This window comes from Sorex araneus, chromosome 2, assembly GCF_027595985.1.
Source record: "Sorex araneus isolate mSorAra2 chromosome 2, mSorAra2.pri, whole genome shotgun sequence".
NCBI lineage: Eukaryota > Metazoa > Chordata > Mammalia > Eulipotyphla > Soricidae > Sorex > Sorex araneus.
In genome coordinates this window covers 244,136,845-244,151,648 of record NC_073303.1, presented here as the reverse complement: position 1 = coordinate 244,151,648, position 14,804 = coordinate 244,136,845, and the positions used below count along the sequence as shown (strand labels likewise).

The 14,804-nt window shown below is 65.2% G+C and overlaps 1 protein-coding gene across 1 annotated transcript; it reads left to right on the top strand.

The window, feature by feature from the left end:
* The first annotated feature begins 4,932 nt into the window (after positions 1-4,932).
* Positions 4,933-12,947, top strand: KLF16 (KLF transcription factor 16). Its single transcript, XM_055126255.1, has 2 exons — positions 4,933-5,625; positions 10,838-12,947. The coding sequence occupies exons 1-2, from the start codon at positions 5,175-5,177 to the stop codon at positions 11,137-11,139; spliced, it is 753 nt and encodes a 250-aa protein (XP_054982230.1). The 5' UTR covers positions 4,933-5,174; the 3' UTR covers positions 11,140-12,947.
* Positions 12,948-14,804: the final 1,857 nt, after the last annotated feature.

Below are 14,804 nucleotides of genomic sequence, written 5' to 3'. Positions count from 1 at the left end.
AGCCCCGCCACCACAAGCACAGCTGGATGTGACCCACAGACACCAAAGGGACCCTGAGAACTGAAAGTCTCAGGGGGAGGTGCCCACCTGCCCCGGGACAGCTGGGGTTCCGACCCCCTCCCCCCTGCTTCCTCTCCCGCCTTCTCTGGGCACCGTTTTAGGAGCGGCCCTAGCAGGGCCAAAGGGCACAGAGTGAAAGCTGTGAGGAGGTCCTGATAGCGCAACTGCTGGGGTGCAGAGGGTGTGTGGGGGGGGGGGGCTCTCAGTTCCCCGAGGGGGTGTTGCAAGGGCCCGTGTCCTAAATGAGTTTGATTCTCAGCAGAGCTGCCAATGGCCTCGAGCTGCAGGATGGTGGGGAGGGTGTTTGCCTGGCACACAGCTGACCTGGGTTTGATCTCCGGCAGCCCAGGGAGACCCCTAACCCTGCCAGGAGTGACCCCTGGGCCCAGAGGCAGGAAGAAGCCTTGAGCACAGCTGCAGGTGGCCCCAAAAATTAAAAAAGAAAGAAAGAAAGAAAGAAAGAAAGAAAGAAAGAAAGAAAGAAAGAAAGAAAGAAAGAAAGAAAGAAAGAAAGAAAGGAGAGAAAGAAAGAAAGAAAGAAAGAAAGAAAGAAAGAAAGAAAGAAAGAAAGAAAGAAAGAAAGAAAGAAGGAAGGAAGGAAAGAAGGAAGGAAAGAAAGAGGGGCTGGAGAGATAGCACAGCGGGTAGGGCGTTTGCCTTGCACGTGGCTGACGTTCAAATCCCAGCATCCCATATGGTCCCCTGAGCATGGCCAGGGGTAATTCCTGAGTGCAGAGCCAGGAGTAACCCCTGTGCATCGCCAGGTGTGACCCAAAAAGCAGAAAGAAAGAAAGAAAGAAAGAAAGAAAGAAAGAAAGAAAGAAAGAAAGAAAGAAAGAAAGAAAGAAAGAAAGAAAGAAAGAAAGAAAGAAAGAAAGAAAGAAAGAAAGAAAGAAAGAAAGAAAGAAAAGAAGAAAGAATGAGGGAATGAGGGCTGGAGTACAGCAGGGAGGGCGCTGGCTTTGCTGGTGGCCGACCTGAGTTCGATTCCCGGCATCCCATAGGGTGCCTCAGCAGTGATTCCTGAGTGCATAACCAGAAGTAAGCCCTGAGCGTGGCCCCAAAACCAAAACTAAAAAACAAGGAAGAAGAGAAGGAACCGGAGTGGCTGTTGGTTCCTGCTGCCCTGTGGAACCCCTGTGGCCTGTTTTCAGTCCCGGGACCCCAGAATCAAAGCCAGTGCCTCAGTTTCCCCCTCTAGCCCCTGTGCCTCAGGTCATCATACCCTCCCCTTCTGTTTCGTCAAATCCCCATGACTTCTGTGCTCCCTGGGGACCAGTGGCCTTGATTGACAGCTGGGAGGACCAGCCCCGAGCCTGGTGAGGGGTCCCATCCTCTGCTCTTGCCCGTCATCAGGCTGTGATTGTGGATTTTGGGGAGACTCAGGAGTGGGGGGGCTGTGCTGCTCATATGCCCAGGGTTCTTTGTTTTGTTTTGTTTTTTCGGGTCACACCCAGCGATGCTTAGGGGGTCCTCCTGGCTCTGCACTCAGGATTACTCCTGGCAGTGCTCAGGGATGGTATAGAGTGCTCGGGATCGAACCCGGGTCAGCCGCATGCAAGCAAACACTCTGCCCACTGGACTATCACTCTGGTCTCCTTAACCTTTTCTGCCATTCTGAATCCCACATGCTCTGGAAAGGGGAAGGAATTAAATTTTTTTTTGACGTTCTTTTTTTGTTTTTTGTTTTTTTTTTTGCTTTTTGAGTCACACCCAGCCATGCACAGGGGTTACTTCTGGCTCATGCACTCAGGAATAACTCCTGGCGGTGCTCGGGGGACCCTATGGGATGCTGGGGATCGAACCCGGGTAGGCTGCGTGAAAGGCAAATGCCCTCCCCGCTGTGCTATCGCTCCAGCCCTTAAATTGTTTTTTGGGAGGGGCATACCCGCTGACGTCCAGGGCTTCTTACTGGTGTTAAGGGATTACTCCAGGCAGGCTAAGGGAAACTTCTGGGGTTCTGGAGAATAAAACCTGGATCATAGTCACTGTATGAACTCTCCAGCTGCAAATTAATATATTTCTTTTTAATTTTGGGGTCACACCTGGCAGTGCTCAGGACTTACTCCTGGATCTGTGCTGTGCTCAGGGATCACTCCTTGTGGTGCTCCCCCAGGGACCATATGGGATGCTGGGATTAAAGCAAGGCTGGCCACGTGCAAGGCAAGCTCCCTCCCTGCTGTATGATCGCTCTGGCCCTCAAATTAACTTTTATAGGAATCACACCTGGCAGTGTTTCGGGGTGCTGGTGGGTATGATCCCATTTATTTTAAATAAATAAAGCACATGATGGTGGGCCCATCCCAGTGCCAGGGATCAAATCCAGGCCCGTTAAGCAAATTGTGCCTGTTAAGCATATAATCTTGTCACTCATGCCCCATCCCCAGCTCCCATTAAAATTATTTATCTTTTTTGTTCATTTTTGGGTCACACCCAGCAGAGCTCAGGACGGGCTCTGTGCTCAGGGATCACTCCTGGTGAACTCAGGGGATGGTCATATAGGATCCGGGGATTGAACCCAGGTCCAGCTGCGTTCAAAGTTCTGGCCTGATGTAAATAAGTATAGGTATATATAGAGAGAGACAGAGATTTTTTTTTTTTCCTTTTTGGGTCACACCTGGAGATTCACAGGGGTTACTCCTGGCTCTGCACTCAGGAATTACTCCTGGTGGTGCTCAGGGGACCATATAGGATGCCTGGAATTCAGCTGCATGCAAGGCAAATGCCCTACCCGCTGTGCTATTGTTCCAACCCCAGAGATTTTTTTTTCTTTTGGGGTCACACCCTGTGAGGCTCAAGGATAAGTTTCTCCTGGCTCAGGGTAGTGGTACTTGGGACACCCTATGGGATGCCGGGTAAGGAACCCTGGTTGGCCACGTGCAAGGCAAACGCCCTCCCTGCTTGTACTATAGACCCAGTAGTTGACATTCAAAGAAACAGAAGAATGGAACCTAGGAGAGGCTGGCACGGGAGGTCCCAGGCTCAATCTCTGGCCTGGCCAGACCTCACCCCTGCTGGGTGTGGCCCCCAAACCAAATAAAATGAAAACCACAGAAGGCAAAGGCGGTGGGGCTTATAGTTTAGTGGCATTAAACTTGGTCTGGCACGTGCGAGGGCCCCGGTTCAATCCTCCCGTACCCCCCAAATAGAGTTCAATTGCAGAAGAAACGGACCCCTTTGAGCCTGGGTGAGCCCGAGCAGGAGGCCCCACCCTGCCCAGAGGGGATCCCACGTGTCCTGCTCTGCCCCTCTGCCACCGCAGCCTGTGGGCCCCTCCCGGGCAGGGTTGATGGGGGACAGAAGGCCCTTGGGGTCGGGGAAGTATTTTGGAGTGGGCTTACGGGTGCTAAGGGTGAGTCCGGATTCCCTTCCTGAGCGGTACCCGGGCAGGGAAGGTGGGGGGGCACCCTGCCACATACGTGGGTGAGGGCGGGCATCTACGGGGGATCGTTCAGCTTCCTGAACTTTCAAAGGTCTGGGCGGCCCTCGGGACTGTGGAGGTCCAGGAAGACTCAGGACGTCCAAAGAAGCCGCAACCCCACCGTGGGGTGCCCAGCCAGGACTACGGGGCGCGGGGGCGCGGGGGCGCCGGGGACAGTGGGCAGCCCGGGGGCAGCGGAGACGGATAGGTCAGCAGGAGTTGCATGCGCCCAGGCGGAGAATGAGGGTCCCGGCCGCGGCCCGCCCGCGGTCCCCTCCCCGCCCCCAGAGCGGGCTCCCGTGACAGGTTCGCCGCGGAGGCCCGCCCCACCCGGCAGCGCCGCCCCCTGGAGGCCGCTCGGGGCACTGCACAACCGCAGCCGCCGGCGGCTCAGGAAGGGGCGGGGGCGTGGTCGCCGGGGAGGGGGGCCACCCCGCCGCCTCACTTCCGCACCGGACGCCGGGGCCTGCGGGTTCCGCCGACCCCAAGCCTGCGGCCTCTGGGCGGCGCGGAAGGCCCGTGCCCAGGGCCGCCCCGGGGGCAGGAGGTTGGCGCCGTCCCCGTGCCAGCCCTCGGAACCCCAGCCCGGCGCCGGGAGGCGATGTCCCCGCCCAGCCCCGGCACCCCTCCGCACCCCGGCCCTCCCCACCCTCCGCCGGGCCCGCACCAGTCCGGCCCGGGGCGCAAAAAGAGGAACGATCGCAGGCTCTGCTGAGCCTGCGGGGCGATCGCTCCTCCCCTGCCGTGTTCAATCGTGGGGGCCGCGGATGCCTAGGCCAGGGAGGCCCCCGCTGGGGTCCAGGAGCAGCCAAGGGGCCTGGCGGCGAACGAAGAGCAGAGGCGCAGGGTCGCGCGAGCCAGGCAGCACTTAGGACGGCCTAAGACAGGGGGAAGGGTCGCGCACGTGGCCGGGGGGCGGGGCTGGCCGCTTCCGCCCCCTCCCGGCCACGTGGGGTGCCCTCCCCCCTGGCGATCGGGGGCGCGCCCCGAGCCAGGCCGCAAACGCCAGCGAAGGGGCGGGCTCCCGCCGGCCGCGCGCCCCAGCCTGGGGTGGGCGCGCCCGCTAGGAGGCGGGGCGCGCGCCGGCGAGGGAGGGGCGCGGCGGGGCGGGGCGCGATCGGGGGTGGAGGGGGCGCTGGGGAGAGAAGGAGGGCGGGGTTGGAGCTCCGGGACTTGGGGAGGGGTACGCTGGACCCCGGGAGCCCGGGTTGGGCAGGAGGGCTGGAGAGAGAGCCGCGCGGCACTGAAAGGGGGGCGCGCCGGCGGGAGGCGGGGTTCCAGACCGTGCGCCCCGCGGCGGCGGGGAGGGAGCGCGGGGCACCGGAGTGGGCGCGTCGGAGGGCGGCTCCTGCAGCCCAACCCCGCCCCCCCGCGGCCGCGCGCGCCGGCCCAGGCCCGGGAGGGCTCGGCGGGCGGGGGGCGTGGCCGCGGCGCCCCGAGGGGGCGTCCTCCGGGCGGGGCGGGCCCGGCCGCCCCCGCGGGCTCCGGTGCGTCAGGGCGCGTCAGGCGGGGCGGGGCGGGCGGAGCGCGGGTGGCGGCGGCGGCGGCGGCGCGCGCCGGGCCTCCTCCTCCTCCTCCTCCTCCTCCTCTTCCTCCGCCTCCTGCACTCGAGCTGCCGCCGCCGGCCGAACGGGCGCCGCTCCCGCTGCCTCTGCTCCGCCCGTTCCAGCCGCCCCGCGCGCCCTTGCCCGGTATGTCGGCGGCCGTGGCGTGCGTGGATTACTTCGCCGCCGACGTGCTCATGGCCATCGCGGCGGGCGCCGTGGTGCACCGCGGACGGCCGGGCCCCGAGGGCGCGGGCCCCGCCGCCGCCGGCCTGGAGGTGCGCGCGCCCCTCCGCGAGGCCGCCCCCACAGGCCCCCCGGGGCCGCCGCCGCCGTCCCCCGCCTCCCCGGGCCCGGGCGGCGCCCCTGCGCTCCACCTGCTGGCCGCCAGCATCCTGGCCGACCTGCGCGGCGGGCCCGGCGCCGCCCCGGGGGGCGCTTCCCCAGCTTCATCCTCCTCGGCCGCTTCGTCTCCGTCCTCGGGCCGCGCCCCCGGGGCCGCGCCCGCCGCCGCCAAGAGCCACCGCTGTCCCTTCCCGGGCTGCGCCAAAGCCTATTACAAGTCCTCGCATCTGAAGTCCCACCTGCGGACACACACAGGTGAGGCGGGCTGCCCGGCCGGCCCGCGCGGGGGCGGCCCTCGAGGGGGCGCCCCCTCCCCCGCCGGGACCCCGAAAGTGCGTGGCGCGTGGGGGGCGGGGAGGGGGGCGCGCCCGGGCCGCCGCCGCCGCGCCGGCCGGGAGGGCGGAGCCCCGGTGGGTGGGGCGCGCGCGGGGGGCGTGGCGGCCACGCGGTCCGGCGGCGCGCGGTTGGCGGGCGCAGCGGCGGCAGCTCTGGGGGGCTGGTGGGGTCGGCGGGCGCAATCGTGGGCTCCCTCCCGGCCCTTCTCTTCTCCTCCCTACCCAGCCCCCGCTTCCCCCCCCTCCGGCTGACTTTCTCTTTTCTTTTCCGCCGGGGCGTGACTTTAGGGCTCGGGGCGGGGGGGGGGCGCCGCCGTGGACTGGGAAACAGCACCTTCTCGCTCGGCCCCAGCCTCAGTTTCCCCTTTCTGTCTGCCTCCCCCCGCCCCCGATCCGGAGCGGCGGCTGCGCTCCGCCTCCGGGGTGGCCGCGCGAATTGGTCCCAGAGGGCGGCAGAGCGGCCTGGCGCGCGGCCAGGGTGGGGGGTGCCCGGCACGTTTCCATCGTTCGCTGCGTTTTCACAAGGCTGGGGGCAAGAGGGGGGGAGCCCTGGCTTGGCTCTGGGGGTTGGGGCCTGATTTGGGAGGCGTCGATGCCCCACCGTGTGTCCGCCTCTTATTCCTCCCCCTACCACCTGCTGTGGCAACCGGTTGGGGTGGGGGAGCGGCACCCCAGTGTCTCTGGGCTACACTTGTCTCAGTGGGGACGTTTGGGGGATCCCGGCTGCCAGGGCTGGGGGGCGCGCATCACCCTTCCGCGGTCACCCCTTCCCTCGCGTACCTGCGCCCTGCTCCCCTGGGGCCCCGCTGCCCACGCTGGGAATGGGCTGGGATTGGGGCGGCGCGTGGGGCGGGGCGTGGGGGGCGGGGGAGACGACCCGAAGGGCCGGAGCGTGGGAGGCCGGGCTGCCGTGGGAGGCCGGGCTGCCGGGGGGCGCCTTCGTTTGGTGGGGTGCACTGACTTTGGTGCCCCTGGCCCCGCTGCCGCTTGACCCAGGACTTACCCAGCGGGGGTCTCGTGCTCCTCCGTGGAAAGGGCAGCGCGAAACCCCGCCCTCGTGCGAGGGTGCTTGTGGGAGCACGTGGGGAGCCCACGGGGGCGGCGTGGGCGCGGCCCCAGCCCCGGGGGAGGCAGCGGCGGAGTATGAGAGCGGGTGTCCGGGTGCCGGCACCCCCTTCCCCACCTCTCCACCCGCCCCTCCCCTCCCATGCGGGAACCCAGAACCCTCCTTAGCACCCCCCAAAAAAAAACCCAAAACTGCCGGACCTGACTCGGGGTGGGGTTGCCCTTTCCTGCCCGGGGCCGTTGGTGCCCTGGGTGGTCTTTGGGGCCTCTAGGAAGCCTCGAGGCCCTGAGGTCACTGGCAAACTTTCACCCCCACTATTTATTGGGACACCGATGCCCTGGAGATTGTGCCTGTGTGGGTGCAGGAAGTGGGGGGGCGCGGGTAGGGTAAGGATCCTTTGCCCCCAGGGGGCTGCTCCAATATTACTCCGAAGCCCCCCTTTATTATCATAGAACGGGAACTGGGGGGTCCGTCCCCTTTGGTTTGGCACACCTGTGTTTAGTAACGATTCCTGGTTTGGCATCCGAGGGACCCCCAGGATCAATCACCCAGGCCTTGCCTTTGGGGGGTACGGAAAAGCTTTTGAGGTTTTCTGCAGGCTCTTCCATCCCCCTCCCACCAAGCGCGCTCTGTTGGGGTGCTGGGGAGGTTGGGGGGGCTTCCCTGGCGCTTTCCAGGGTTGGGGGGCAGACCCAGGACGGCCGGGGAGGATGCCCGGACTGGCCCCAGGGTGCAGGGGGGCTCAGGGCTGTGGGGAGGCCGGCTGGGGGGGGACGGGGGGCGGGGCGCAGGAGCCAGGGTGCCGCTGACGCGGTTGCTGTGGAGACGAGAAAGGGGCGCGGGGGCGGGGGCGGAGAGGCTGCTGGCTCCTTCCCGCCGTGCCCCCCCCTTAATCGGCGCGCTATGCCAAGGGCTTTGGAGGAGCTGCCCCGGGCACTGGGGTGGGGGGCGCAGAGCAGCTGCCCTAGCACCCCCCTCCCCGCCTTTATGCCAGGGCGCCTCTGTCTTGTGGAGAGTAGGGCCCCAGATGTGGCTCCATGCCCCCAGGGTGGCAGCTCCGGCCGCCCCCTTCCCCGCCAGACATCCCCCCCCCTCCAATTTCCACGCTGCAGTGAGCCGGGTCTCCAGCTCGTGGGCGCAGGGCTCCAGGCTCTGGGCGCCTCTGGGATGAGATTGGAGGGAGGGGAGCCACCCCCTCTCCTCCCCCGGGCTCCCTCTAATCCACTGGGTAGGCTGCGGGGTGGGGGCGCGCGGGGAGTAGGCTGGTCAGGAAAATCCTTTTACTTTGAAGGGATTAGATGGGGGGGGCACGCTTCTGGGGGTAAGGGGTCCAGCCCCGGTGCAGCAGGAGGACGCCCCTTTCAGTGGCGGGAGGCAGCAAGGCGGACCCTCGCTTTAGAGGGAAGGCCCTGTGGGAGAGAGATCAGTAAGGAAACTGAGGCAGGAGGACCTCTCCTGGTGGACATTCTCCCCAGGTTGGGGCTCTGGAAGAGGGGGAAGTCTTGTGGGGGGGTCCGGAGGGGCTGTGAGCCTCTCTGCGGGGTGCCCACTGGTGGGGACTTGGGGCCCCCCCTAACATTGCTGGGTGATAACCACCCCCCACCCAGCTTCCTGATAAAGGTGGTACAGATGGCCGGGAGGTGGCAGATAGTAGCAGTGTGGGGCGTCTGGTTCCTGGGGAGCAGTGTGGGGGGGGTTGTCTCTAAGGCGTGGTGCTCACAAGCTCTTGGAGCCTGGGTGGGCAGCGGGGGGAGTCGGGCAGGAGTTTTGGAGAGCAGCTCTTGGGGGAGGGACTGGGCAGAGGGTGGGGCTTGTTCTGGGAGTAGAGGGGGGTACCTTGGGTGTCTGGCGGGTGTAGGGTCACACCTCACCAGCCGATGTCCTTAGAAAGCGTTGGGGACAGCAGTCCTCAGGATGGAGGACCCCACCCACCTGCCGTCCCCGCACCCTCCTCCGCCAGCTGTCCTGGGTGCCCCTCCGTGCCCTCGCAGTTCTCCTGGTGGTCTTCATTGGTGTCCGCGACAGCCCCCCACCCCTAGGGGGAGCAGGTCTCCAAATGGGGGAGCCGCTAGGGTCCAGCCAGCGCTCGGCCCGCGAGGGTGCAGCGTGATGAGCCCCCAGCGCTAGCCTTTGGGGGGAGGTGGGCAGTCGGAGTGGCCCTGCCCCGGCTTCCTGGAAGCTGAGGTGTGTGTATGGGGGGGGGCAGCCCCTCAGCCCGAATGGGGAAGTGAGCTGTTCCGAGGGGCCCCGCGCCCCCCCTCTTGCCTTCCTTGCCCCTGATGGTACTCCCCGGCCCCCCCTCCCGCAGGACAGGGTGCCCCTTGCAGGGTCAAGGCGGCCCTTTCCTCACCTCCCTTTGCAAAGCTGATCCCGCTCCCCCCAAAACCAGCCCCTTTCCCCCAGGCCCCCCTTGCAGTGCTCACGGTTTACTGCCTGGGGATAGGGGTTCCTTCGGGTGCTTCTTGCAAACCCCCCCCCCCGCCCTGCAGCGTTCTAGATCTTTTTTGGGGGAAGAGGGTGGGGGGCGGCCTCGGGGAGTGGGGAGAGGGTGGTTTCTGCCCGTAGCAGTTGTGGCCGTGACCCGGGAAGGTGACCCCCAGCATCCCGCCTCCCCCACACATACATACCCACACCCACACCGTTTGGGGACCTGTCCTTCCCCCTGCCTGAGAGACTGCAGCCCCCCCACACCCTGAGAAACCTGGGGAGGGGCTTGCTGCTGCTCTCTCGAGCCCCTTAAACGTACTGGGGGGCGTGTGATTGGGAGGAAGGGAAGGGGGTCGGGTTTTCTTGTCCCACCTCCCCTCCCCTGCACCCCTTTTCTCCCCCGTCTAGCTTTGGGAGGGCCCGGTGGGTCACCTTCTGTGCCTCTCTGCACCCCCGGACCTTGCGATGGGTCCCCTCCCGTAACCGGGGGCGCCCCACCAGCCGCCCCCACCTCTGGCCCTGGCGCGCCTGCAGATCGGAAGGCGGGTGCGCACGGCCCTTGGCCTGGGCGTGGCGCGCCCCCTGCCCCCACCCCACGCGGTTGCCTCAACCCTGGTCAGCGGTCTGGGGACACCTCAACGCTTGCCCTGTGGCCGGGTGACCCAGCCCCTGGGCCCGCCTGGTTGCCTGGTTCTGGGGTCGGGCCCCTGGGAGGCCATGGCGCTGTTGGCGCTGTGGGGGGGGGCAGGATGGGCGAGGCCGGCGCGGTGGGCGGGGTGAGGGGAGGAAGTCAGAGGGTGGCGGCCCTCCCCTCCCGCCATCTGGCTGCGGGGGCGGGGCCAGGCGGGGCGCTCTGCAGACTCTGGGACCCCGCGCCCCGGGGGGCCCGTGGGCTGGCCCTGTGCACCCCGACCTCGGCCCAGCCGGGCGGGGAGTGGGGCGGGCGCCCTTCCCGTGTCCCCGTACCAGGGGGCGTCGAGAAATCGGGTGCATTCACCTTCGTCCGCCATCCTCCCACCCCCCTAATTCTGCACACTTTGTACTCTGGGTGTTTTTTTTTTTTTTTAACCAAGGGAGGCGGTGAGCAGGGGTGAGGGATCGAGAGGGGTGTTGGTCTGGGGGGACTGGGCACGCGCGGACCCTCTGGTTCAGGAGGTGCCTTCAAAATCCCGGGGGCGGGACCCGACGCGATGGTGCAGCGGGGACGGGACTTGCCTGGCGCAAGACAGACCCAGGTTCCAGCGCCAGCACCCCGAATGGTCCCCCCCCCCACTCCTGAGCCCCGCTAGGAGTGATGCCTGAGCGCAGAGCCAGGAGTAACCCCTGAGCATCGCCGGGTGTGGCCCCCGAAACCAGAAACAAATGAAAAATAATCCCGGGGCGCCCGAAGGGCTGAACTTGGCCCAGCATTCAAGCCCGGCTCCCGTCCTGGTCCCGGGAGCCCTGGGTGTGACCCAGAAAAGCCCAAAAAATACATCCCGGGCGGAGAAGCAGCGCGGGGACGGGACGTCGGGGTGTCCGAGCCACGGGGCCGCAGATGGACGTCTTTTGGGGGTGTGTGCAGGGGGGGATGGCGGCCCAGCCCGGCGCCCCGCGACTTACCAGCCTCTGCCCTATCTCTGCCCCCCCCCTTCTGCAGGCGAGCGCCCCTTCGCGTGCGACTGGCCGGGCTGCGACAAGAAGTTCGCGCGCTCGGACGAGCTGGCGCGCCACCACCGGACGCACACGGGCGAGAAGCGCTTCCCCTGCCCGCTGTGCACCAAGCGCTTCACCCGCAGCGACCACCTCACCAAGCACGCGCGCCGGCACCCCGACTTCAGGCCCGAACTGCTCCGCCGCCCCGGCGCCCGCAGCGCCTCCCCCTGCGACTCGCTGCCCTGCAGCCTGGCGGGCAGCCCCGCGCCCAGCCCCGCGCCCAGCCCGGCCCCTGCCGGCCTGTAAGGGCGGTGTCCCCCACCACCGACCCCGAACCCCCAGGGTCTGCACCCCACAGGCGCTCCAGAGCACTGACCACCCCCACCCTCCCAGCGCGGATGCCACCCCCCCACCCCAAACTGACCTTGCCCTTCTCAAGAGCGCAGTGGGGGGGGGCAGGACAAAGGGGACTGGAGGGGACCCCCTGCTACGTGTAAATAGCCATGACCCATGACCATTAACTCTCCTCCCCCACCTCCATTCAAACCGGGGCAAGGGGGGGCTGCATTGCCGCTCCCCCCCACCCGCACCAACGCCCTGTTTTTTTGGGGGGGGGAGGCGAGGGGGGGGGCACAGGGCTAAGGTGACCCTCCCGGTGCTGGGACCGGCCCCCCAGAGCTCTCTCTGGTTTGGGATGAAGTATGAAGAGCCATAGACGACAAACCAGAGGGTCCCCACCCCACACACACACCCCCGCACAACCCCCAACCCCAGCTTGGGGCCCCGCACCCCACTGAAAGCCATTGGAGATGTTCAGGGAAAAAGGGGTGCGGCCTGGCCGCACCCCCCCACTCGGGTACTCAATCTCAGGTGTGTCCGTGCCCCCCGGGAGGGCTGCCCCGCCCCCTGCCGAGAGGGGGTGCGTCGGGATGGGGGAGGGGTGGTCCCAGGGTCCCAGTGTCCAGTGCACAGACTCGGGGTGGTGAGGACAGAAACTGGGGTTCTTCCAAAGAGTGTTTTGACTCACTTGGGGGGCAGGGTGGGTCTCGCGGGAAGGGAGTGAAAGGGGTTTATTTATTTTATTGTCTCTGCTGGCTGGGTGGGATGCTCAGCTGCCCCCTGTGGGCGGGTGTGTGAGTGTGTGAGAGACTTGGGGGAGGGCTCCCCAACTCTGGCCTTTGGCAGCATCTCGTGACAATCAGTCCCACCTGCCCTGAAGGTGGGTGTCCTGGATCCATACTCCCCCCTCTTCCCCAAGCCCCCCCACTTCTGTTTGTCCAGACTGAATGGGGGTCCCGCACTAAGCCAGCGGGAATGGGGTTGGGGGGCGATTCCCCCCGAATTCCCTGGGATAGCTCGTTTTTTGGACCGGGTAGAATATTTTTTCAAGGGCCAATCAATCCCTTTACTGATCGGGCCCTGTGGGGGGTGGGGGGCCCCCCCACACCCTCAGGGGATGTGAGGGGGGGGTGTCAGTGCTCTGAATTGAGAGGGGCACGTCCCTCTGTGGCTTGCGATGGCTGGGGCTCTGATGGCTGGGGCTCCGGCTGAGGGTGTGAGGACCCCAGCCCTGGGTTGGGAAGGGCCCCAGTCCCAGGGCAATCCCCCCATCACCCCCCTCCCCAAGATAACATTTGTTCCAGAACCTTCCTCTCTCCTAAATGGGGGAGGGGATGGGCTGCGGCTGGCACAGACTCGGACACCCTCCCCTGGCAGGATCCAGGGATGGGTATCGAGCACCGAGTGTCCTTTGGAAAGGGGGGCCGCGGAGGATGTTGGGGTCCCAGCCCTGCCCCAGGACTGGTTCATCTGCGCCCTCCAATCCCGCCTCCGAGCCTCGGAAACGCCTTAGTGGGGGGTGGGAGCGGTGGGGAGCAGGCAGGGGCCCGTTTTTTTTTTTTTTTCTTTGTGTCTGGCAGCCCCTTGTCTGTACCCTGCCGACCCCAGGGGGGCTGGTGACCCTTGCTGGTCACCGTCCATTTTGCTGCGGCCTGGAGAAGAGGGGGGGTGACCCCGAGACCTGTGCTTTCCAGCGGCGCCCCCTCCCCCCCCCCCCCGCCCTGCCTGGCACCCACCCCCTTGTATTTAATTAAAACGTCCTTTTGTAAACCAGATCTCAGCCTCTGTCTGGTTCCCCCCCCTACCACCAAGGTCCCCACATTCACGGGGGAATCCCCATGTGCCCCCGCATCACCCAGAGGAACCCCCTCCCCAAAGGGAGAGAGAGACCGGTGGTGAGTGTGCTAGGGTCAGTCCCCTTGGGAGTGGCCGGGACGCAGAATAACAGCGCTGCCCGCACCCCCTGTTCCCCGCGGGCCCGAGGAGGGGGCGGCCCGTGGGAACGCGCTCCGCCCAGAGCTCCCCACGCTTGGCGCAGCTGCGCCCCCCGCCCGCCTCGCACCGTCTCCCGGGCAACCAGGCGCAGCGACAGGGCGCCTGGGGGCGTCCACCGCCCGCCCCCTTCCGGCGGGGCTGGGGGGCCGCGGGGGTAGGGGGGGAGGCTGGGGGGGCGGGTCTTCTCACCCCAGCAGCTTAATTGTGAGCCAGCCTGCGGGGCCCTCGGGCCGGGGTGAGGAGGGTTCACTGCTGAGAACTTAGAACCCCTTCCTAGCAAAAATGCACCCCCCGATGGGGGGCGGGGTGGGGGGTTCCCTTCTTGCCAACTAGTCTACTGAGGGGCCCTCCCTATTGCGCCCCTTTATTCCATACCTCCTTTCGTTCGCTGACCCTAAAAGTACCCCCTTGTCCACTCCAGGGGAACTCCATATCTGCCTCTTTTTTAAATTAAAAAAAAATTTTTTTTGGACAGGGGCCCTCCTGGAGGGCGGGGGGCTTCTAGCTCTGCACTCAGGGGTCCCTCCCGGGTGGGCTCCGGGAATCCTGTGCAACGCAGGGGATAGAACTCGGGTCTGCCGAGTGCAAGACCCTACCTGCTGGACGATCTCGCTGCCCCATGGGTGAAATGGGGAGGAAGTGGGGGTCCCTCTGACGTCCATGCGCCCCAGATACGAGATCTGTCACCCCCTTCCTCCCCAGGCTCAGGTCCCCATCTCGAAGGGCCCCTTTTCGGTTTACGGATGAAACTGCTTGATCCAGCATCCTCGCACCCCCGCCACCAACGTGTAGACCCGGTTGTCCTCATCCTGCCCCCCAAGACGCCCCGGCCCTCTCGTCCCCGTCCCGGGGAGTCAATCTTTCCAAGAAGGCGGGCCCAAGTCCTCGGGGTCACCCTGACTGGCCTCTTTGTCTTGCGTTGTCACCCTCTCCAGTGCTTCCTGGAAACCTCCCTGGAGCTCTAACCTCAGAATTTCGCCACATCTCCCCTCCCACCCCCACCCCCGCCCAGCTCTGCCTTGTAGGGGACCCCTGTTCCCCAAAGCCTAGCCTCCCGAGGCGGCCACCAGAGGGCGCGCGTGAGCAGAATGTCCTTCCTCTGTCAGTAAATGCTCCCAGCTTCTTGGAAGACAAAGCCCGGGTCTTCCCAGCGCCCACCGGGCTCTACATCACCTGCCCTGTCCCCTCCCTGCTCTCTTTTCTCCCTTCCTCCCTCCACTCCAGCTCCTCGGGGCCTCCTTGCTGTTTTTCCCATCAGGCTGTCAGACTGGATTCTGCCCCAGGACATTTGCACATAGTTGTGCTCCCTGCCCGCCTGGCACTGCCTTCCACTTTCTGTCTCTATGAAAGGGACTCCTTTAGGGAACTCCATGAGGGTTCAGCTAGGATGTGTCCTTGTGTGTGTGACTTATGTCACAGTCTTTTGTTGTCATCCCCCTCTTTATCCTCCCACTCCTGGCAGTGCTCAAAGATCATTCCTGGCAGGGCTCAGGGGACCTTATGGGATGCGGGAGATCAAACCCAGATCAGTCATATGCAAAGCAAGTGCCTTACCTGCTGTACTATCTTTGAGGTCCCTACGGTCTTTTTTTACAATTATTACTGAAAGCCTTTTATTTTTTTTGGCTTTTTTGGTC

Coding starts and splice junctions, on each gene's coding strand:
- KLF16 (XM_055126255.1), top strand. CDS start 5,175: ATGTCGGCGGCCGTGGCGTGCGTGGATTACTTCGCCGCCGACGTGCTC. Junction 5,626..10,837: donor CCACCTGCGGACACACACAG/GTGAGGCGGGCT, acceptor CCCCTTCTGCAG/GCGAGCGCCCCTTCGCGTGC.